This window comes from Ruditapes philippinarum, unplaced genomic scaffold (genome assembly GCF_026571515.1).
Source record: "Ruditapes philippinarum isolate M1 unplaced genomic scaffold, ASM2657151v2 ctg147_1_1_1_1, whole genome shotgun sequence".
Taxonomy (NCBI): Eukaryota; Metazoa; Mollusca; class Bivalvia; order Venerida; family Veneridae; genus Ruditapes; species Ruditapes philippinarum.
In genome coordinates this window covers 27,221-35,613 of record NW_026863615.1, presented here as the reverse complement: position 1 = coordinate 35,613, position 8,393 = coordinate 27,221, and the positions used below count along the sequence as shown (strand labels likewise).

Sequence of the window (8,393 nt, the reverse complement as noted above, 5' to 3'; positions counted from 1 at the left end):
GGTTATAACTCAAAAATACATTTTCAGACTTTGAATATATAAAATAAGATCATTCAAGCACAATAAACCTGAAAATTCAAGGTCATTTTTGAGTCAACATCCACAAGTTGACTTAATGATTGAGCAACTTTTGAGAATAAGCAAACATAGGCCCACAAATTGTACAATGGACTCAGCACACCTTTTGTTGTCCATGTGGTATATAAATATGGTTCATTAAAACCATTTCAGCAAGAAGTTGGTTTATGTCTTCTTTCATCATCAATACTTTTAACAGCACCTATCAATAAAAGAATACAAAAGAAAAGATTTAGAAAATGGAAAATAAATGGACTAATATGAAACAGTGATTAAACATGGCACATGAAGATCTTTGCAAGTAGAAAGATATAAAATGTTGTAAGATACTAAGCTATAATATTTGTTAACATAAATTCCAAGATCAAGGGGAATAATTCTAGAAATAGTCATGCTAGAGTTATGGACCTTGTCACACAACATTTGTGTAATGATAAGAAATATATATTTGAAGTTTGAAGTAGATACCTTAAAAAGTAAAGAAGTTATTATATTTCTTAAAGAAAATCCTAAGTTCAAAGAGAGATAAATCTGTAAATATTGCTTCAAGAGTTATGAACATTGTCACATAAAATGTAATTGATGATAAGGAATAAGTATTTGAAGTTTGAGGTAGATACCTTTAAAAATAAAAAAGTTATAATAAAAAATAACATTTTTCTAGTAAAAAAATCTAAGTTTATGGGGAGATAATTCTTGCAATATTGGTGCTAGAGTTATGAACCTTGTCACACAAGATGTGGATGATGATAACGTAAATATATTTGAAGTATGAAGTTGATCCCTTTAGAAATAAATAAGTAACAGTAAAAAATAATATTTTTTGAGGAAAATTCTAAGTTCAAGGGGAGATAAATCTGAAAATATTGGTGCTAGAGTTATGAACCTTGTCACATAAGATGAGGATGATGATATAGAGGATATTTGTTTGTTTTACATGTAAGATTGAAATATAATTTCACTGAGTGAACACCAGATGCAATATTTTCATGAGTGACGTAGCCACGAGTGAAAATTTAATAGCTGGTGTTCACGAATGAAATATATTGCAATCTTATATGTAACACAAATAAATTTTCTTTTTATTTCATGCTTTTTAAAGTGATTTTAGGTATTGTAACTGATTTTGCCGCGTAACGTCGCGCATTATCCTTTGTGACGTCATCACATTATGACGTCACATCATCAATTTTGAAATATAGTTCTGTTAAATTTCTCTAATTTTGTTACATCTTTAACATGATGTATGGGGACATGGACTTTCTTTTCATAAAGAAGCAACATTTACGTATGACGGCATTTTTTCTGCCTGTTAATCCATTTAGTTTGATTTTCTTTTCATCCGCATTCAGATATAGTCCGGCTACAGTGAAAATTATATTTTATAAATTTCACTAGTGGTTTATCAGAATATAATCATCTGATATATTACAAAAAAACACTGAAAAGCATGAAATAAAAGGTACATATATTTGAATAATGGTTTTAAAGCTATTCGATGATTGCTATCTGAAGAAAGAAGCGAGAAATGTGAAATAATATGTCATAAAAGTAGCAAAATGTAAAGAAAGTAGTAATTTGACTTCCATACAAAATACTAAATCGCTATATCTGTATTATTGCGAACAAGCAAAAGAAGAAACAGATTGTTCACGTAATTGGCCAATTGGCTGATGAGTTACTTTTTTCGAAACTTTAAAATAAACCAAAAATAAAAAACTTTAGAGAAATAAAATAAAAGCATTTATTAAAGAAGTAATAGTTAAAAATAACATTTTTTATGGAAAAAATGTCAGTTCATGAGGAAATAATTCTTGAAATATTGGTGCCAGAGTTAATAAGATGTGCTTGATGATAAGAAACATATGTTTGAAGTTTGAAGTTGATCACTGATGAAAAAAAGCAGAAAGAGTAAAAAATAATATATTTTTTAGGAAATTAAAGTTCAATGAGGGATAATTCAAAAAGCATTTCTTCTCAAGTTATGAACCTTGTCACAAAAAATGTGGTTGATAATGAATAATGCATATTTGAAGTATGAAGATAATGAAGTATGAAGAAATGACAAAGTTATATTAAAAAATATTTTACTGCACCATAACTTTAATATGAAATCTAGTTCCTACGCTGGGCAAGTAGGACAGCTCTCCATATACTTCGTGCAGTCAAGCTAAAATAGTATATTCCTTTTTTTCTAATTTATTTAAATGTTCAGAAGGCATAAAATAATTTTTGTTCAATTAATGAAATAACAAATATCTGCTAAGGGTTATATAGGTGATATAGGTATCTCAGTAGAATTAAGGCAAACAAAAGAGCACTGATATAAGTAAAACAAAAATTGGAGAAAAATTCATCTGAGTGACTAGAAAACTTACAAAAACTGAAATGTATCCAGTTTTATTTGCACACTTTGGACATCCTGGCACAATGCCATATTGTTGTTGAAGGCTCTCAATCAGCTTCATTAGAGAATTTGTACCCAGCTTCTTACCATCTACATAACATTAAAAAAGAAAAGCAAAACATTTATGAAAAAACCTTTCATATACATGTTAAAGCATCATCAGGTTATGTTACATTGCTTATACAATGGGCCTATGTTATAACGCTAACAGTTAGCGCTTCTTTACACTATTTTTGTATAACGCTTATGACGTCACGTCAAAATATATGCGCGGCCGTGCAATTCCATATTTATGGAGTCAAAAAATCAGCACGGGTGTGTGATAAAGATCAATATCCTAAGATCAAATGCAGGAAACACAAGAAGCTTACCATTTGTAAGGTATGACATAAAATATAATGATTGCAATCAAGAATAATTAAAATTGTCATCATTAATCATCAATTTTCTTGAGCCAATACAATACCATATATATCCAAATGTGTCACAATTGCTAAATGATGTATGCTGCTTTAACATAATAGTAATTGATTTTGGGTTTTTATGAATACATCTACCTGGACCTCTTTGATTCACTGATTGGAAAGCTATGCCAGTACGTCTCCACCATGCAGGGCAATTTCTGTCCTGATACCAATTTCGCCTTCCACTTTTATCTGAAGTTAGAAACAAGTGGGCATAGATGGTCCTGTATCAACAACTGACATACATTGCTCAAAAATTAATCAATTAAGTTGAAATTGGTCAATCATACTTAACCTCAGCTGTAGGATTTAAAACAAGGGGCATTATGGTCCTGGATTGCTTACCTGCTACAGGAAAACTATATAAGCTCTAGACATTGTAGAAATAACAGGATCTTGAAACATTTCATTTTAAAATCTTTTAATGTATCAGACTAGAATCATTCATGTAACTTTCACAGAGTGCCATGTAAGGATCATTCCTGTGAAGATAGTCAAAATCCACAAAGTGTTTTAAGAAGGATGTTGTTTATTAACACATTATAAAAAGGCAGATTGACAAACATCATGCCATTACAAAAGTTCACCTCCAAGTAGTTTAAAATTTACATATTTAAACTACTGCACATTCATAACACAGTACACATGCAATACTTCACAATTACATTTTTCAGTACATTATAGATATTATAAATACATGTACCTTAAGCAAACCCAATTTTACTTAGTAGATACATAAGAAATCTAATGATACTAAGTACTAATTCAATATACAAACTTGATAATGAATTTGATGGACCAGCAACAGTTGACAATATTGATCTCATCATGTCAACATTTAGATCAAAAACATGTTTATCAAGACATTCCTTGTATGAACAGTCTTCAGATGTGCCCTCTGAAATATACATCAATTCAATATTACCTTGGTCACTTTAATAATAAAATTTTGAGCATCACTAATAAAGCCAGTTGGTAGGAATGACATCCTTTAAGAAAACTTACAGCCAAATAAGATTTTTTTTCCATAATACCATCAAAAGAAATTAACAGTCACCAATAGTGCCATAGCACTTGTAGAACCTTCATATGTGTATATGTTTCAACAAACAGAGGGATGGACAAATCCACACCTATATGCTTCCTCTTCAAGAAAGCAAACAAAAAGTGTATTTTAACTTTCATGGATGCTCACATTCAACTCATAAACTTATTTCAATTTAATCTGTACAAGACAACCAACCTTCAGTCTCACCATAGCTGTGATTCAAAACAGCTTCTTTGTAGGCAGTCTGAACTTCAGTCTTTAAAGCGAAGTTAGTCCTTACCTCTGTAGGACCTGAAGTTGGTAAATATACACTTTATGAAATTTGCTGAATGACATCTTAAAATTTAGTATTGGATATGATTGTTATCTTAAATGATAAATACACAAAAAAAATAGGTACGTTGTATTATTTTTTGATAATATGATTGTAAGTACACACTTACTGAATAAACGTTTAAAGATTTTAAAACATGGAATAATCAGTGGTTACCTGTAACTTGTATATCTTTATCCAGTACCCCAAAACACAAAAGGTTCATTGACTTGTATTTTTCATTGTACTTAGCAATCTGAAATAAATACATGATAATTACATAAATTAATATAGTTAGAGGTACAAATGTGCCCAGAGTACATGGATACTCCCCCCTCCCCCTTATCGCACTGTTTGTAAGTATACAGAGTGACCTGGGATAATTAAAACATGGAAATTGTATAAAACTCCCTCACCTTATGATGAGGGATTGTAAAAAACAAGATTAAATTATAAATAATATACAAGTAATATATAACAAAAAGTATAGCTATGAAATCATTTGCTAAGAGTATGTTTTACCTTCAAGAAAATGATTATTCATTTTAAGAACAGTATTTGCTATTTCAGAAAATTTTATTAATTTCAAATTTTTCCATAAGGTCTGGCAGCGGCTAATACAGAGCACTGCTACAGTTCCATACTATGAACATAAGTGTCATATATCAGATGTGGTACATGAGACCAGTTGAGTCCCACTTCACCTAGGACAGTCTGGTCATATAAATCAGATGTGGTACATGAGACCAGTTCAGACCCTCTTCACCTACAACAGTCTGGTCTCATATATCAGATGTGGTACATGAGACCAGTTGAGACCCTCTTCATCTAGAACAGTCTGGTCTCATGTATCAGATGTGGTACATGAGACCCGTTGAGACCCTCTTCACCTAGAACAGTCTGGTCTCATATATCAGATGTGGTACAGGAGACCAGTTGAGTCCCACTTCACCTAGGACAGTCTGGTCTCATATATCAGATGCAGAACATGAGACCAGTTGAGTCCAACTTCACCTAGAACAGTCTGGTCTCATAAATCAGATGTGGTACATGAGACCCTCTTCACCTAGGACAGTCTGGTCTCATAAATCATATGCGAAACATTAGACCAGTTGAGTCCCACTTCACCTAGAACAGTCTGGTCTCATATATCAGATGTGGTGCATGAGACCAGTTGAATCCCACTTTAGCTAGAACAGTCTGGTCTCATATATCAGATATGGTACATGAGACCAGTTGAGTCCCACTTTAGCTAGAACAGTCTGGTCTCATATATCAGATGTGTAACATGAGACCAGTTGAGACCCATTTCACCTAGGGCAGTCTGGTCTCATATATCAGATGTGGTACATGAGACCAGTTGAGTTCCACTTCACCTAGAACGGTCTGGTCTCATATATCAGATGTGGTACATGAGACCAGTTGAGTCCCACTTCACGTAGGACAGTCTTTTCATATATCAGATGCAGAACATGAGACCAGTTGAGAATCCACTTTAGCTAGAACAGTCTGGTCTCATAAATCAAATGTGTAACATGAGACCAGTTGAGTCCCACTTCACCTAGAACAGTCTGGTCTCATAAATCAGATGCGGAGCACGAGACCAGTTGAGTCCCACTTCACCTAGAAACAGTCTGGTCTCATATATCAGATATGGTACATGAGACCAGTTGAGTCCCACTTTAGCTAGAACAGTCTGGTCTCATATATCAGATGTGTAACATGAGACCAGTTGAGACCCATTTCACCTAGGGCAGTCTGGTCTCATATATCAGATGTGGTACATGAGACCAGTTGAGTTCCACTTCACCTAGAACGGTCTGGTCTCATATATCAGATGTGGTACATGAGACCAGTTGAGTCCCACTTCACGTAGGACAGTCTGGTTTCATATATCAGATGCAGAACATGAGACCAGTTGAGATCCACTTTAGCTAGAACAGTCTGGTCTCATAAATCAAATGTGTAACATGAGACCAGTTGAGTCCCACTTCACCTAGAACAGTCTGGTCTCATAAATCAGATGCGGAGCATGAGACCAGTTGAGTCCCACTTCACCTAGAACAGTCTGGTCTCATATGTCAGATGCGATGCATGAGACCAGTTGAGACCCACTTTAGCTAGAACAGTCTGGTCTCATATATCAGATGTGGTATATGAGACCAGTTGAGTCCCACTTTAGCTACAACAGTCTGGTCTCATATATCAGATGTGGTACATGAGACCAGTTGAGTCCCACTTTAGCTAGAACACAGTCTGGTCTCATATATCAGATGTGTAACATGAGACCAGTTGAGTCCCACTTCAATTAGAACAGTCTGGTCTCATATATCAGACGTTCACATGAGACCAGTAGAGACCCACTTCACCTGTTCAACTAGGACAGTCTTGTCTCATATATCAGATGTGGTGTATGAGACCAGTTGAGACCAACTTTAGCTAGAACAGTCTGGTCTCATATATCAGATGTGATGCATGAGACCAGTTGAGACCCACTTCACCTAGGACAGTCTGGTCTCATATATCAGATGTTCACATGAGACCAGTAGAGACCCAGTTCACCTGTTCAAACTAGGACAGTCTTGTCTCATAAAGAGTCATATATCAGATGTGGTGCATGAGACCAGTTGAGACCAACTTCACCTAGGACAGTCTGGTCTCATATATCAGATGTGTAACATGAGACCAGTTGAGACCCATTTCACCTAGGGCAGTCTGGTCTCATGTATCAGATGTGGTACATGAGACCAGTTGAGTCCCACTTTAGCTAGAACAGTCTGGTCTCATGTATCAGATGTGTAACATGAGACCAGTTGAGACCCATTTCACCTAGGACAATCTGGTCTCATATATCAGATGTGGTACATGAGACCAGTTGAGTTCCACTTCACCTAGAACAGTCTGGTCTCATATATCAGATGTGGTACATGAGACCAGTTGAGTCCCACTTCACCTAGGACAGTCTGGTTTCATATATCAGATGCAGAACATGAGACCAGTAGAGTTCCACTTTAGCTAGAACAGTCTGGTCTCATAAATCAAATGTGTAACATGAGACCAGTTGAGTCCCACTTCACCTAGAACAGTCTGGTCTCATATGTCAGATGCGATGCATGAGACCAGTTGAGACCCACTTTAGCTAGAACAGTCTGGTCTCATATATCAGATGTGGTATATGAGACCAGTTGAGTCCCACTTTAGCTAGAACAGTCTGGTCTCATATATCAGATGTGGTACATGAGACCAGTTGAGTTCCACTTCACCTAGAACGGTCTGGTCTCATATATCAGATGTGGTACATGAGACCAGTTGAGTCCCACTTCAATTAGAACAGTCTGGTCTCATATATCAGATGTTCACATGAGACCAGTAGAGGACCCACTTCACCTGTTCAGCTAGGACAGTCTTGTCTCATATATCAGATGTGGTGCATGAGACCAGTTGAGACCCACTTTAGCTAGAACAGTCTGGTCTCATATATCAGATGTGGTGCATGAGACCAGTTGAGACCACACTTCACCTAGGACAGTCTGGTCTCATATATCAGATGTTCACATGAGACCAGTAGAGACCCAGTTCACCTGTTCAACTAGGACAGTCTTGTCTCATAAAGAGTCATATATCAGATGTGGTGCATGAGACCAGTTGAGACCAACTTCACCTAGGAAAGTCTGGTCTCATATATCAGATGTGGTACATGAGACCAGTTGAGTCGCACTTCACCAAGGACAGTCTGGTCTCATATATCAGAACTACATTTCAAATAATCAGATCTAAAACATGGGCCTGGGGGCCGGGTTGTTTTTTGTGTTTTGCAAAATTTGCTGTGGTCCAGTATAATTAAATTATAACTATCTTCCGTCTCAGATTTTAGTATAAAAAAATTTTACGAGGTGACATTTCGCAAAACATTTATTTTACCAAAACCCTCTAGTAATATTATAGATGTTATTTTTTTCATATCATTGTTAACGTCCCAAATGTTAGCAGGTTTAACTTTGGTTTTTTATTAATTTAATTATTTAGCATTTCCGTATTTTTTCTCATTTTTTCCCCAAATGTGATACTTTTTGGTGCCCCCCT

General features: G+C 35.3%; 1 protein-coding gene across 4 annotated transcripts; it reads right to left on the bottom strand.

Moving 5' to 3' along the window:
• On the bottom strand, positions 1–5,687 carry LOC132722716 (uncharacterized). Of its 4 annotated transcripts, none has more exons than XM_060707247.1 (6): positions 4,488–5,687; positions 4,193–4,288; positions 3,728–3,847; positions 3,049–3,141; positions 2,457–2,575; positions 1–280 (listed from the first exon to the last, which is right to left on the bottom strand). In XM_060707247.1, exons 1-6 carry the CDS (start codon positions 4,579–4,581, stop codon positions 173–175), a joined length of 630 nt encoding a protein of 209 aa, XP_060563230.1. In that variant the 5' UTR covers positions 4,582–5,687; the 3' UTR covers positions 1–172. The 4 variants fall into 4 exon arrangements, with proteins under 4 accessions (XP_060563230.1, XP_060563231.1, XP_060563229.1 ...); XM_060707248.1 differs by having other exon boundaries at positions 3,043–3,141; positions 4,205–4,288; positions 4,488–5,677; XM_060707246.1 differs by having other exon boundaries at positions 3,043–3,141; positions 4,488–5,669.
• Positions 5,688–8,393: the final 2,706 nt, after the last annotated feature.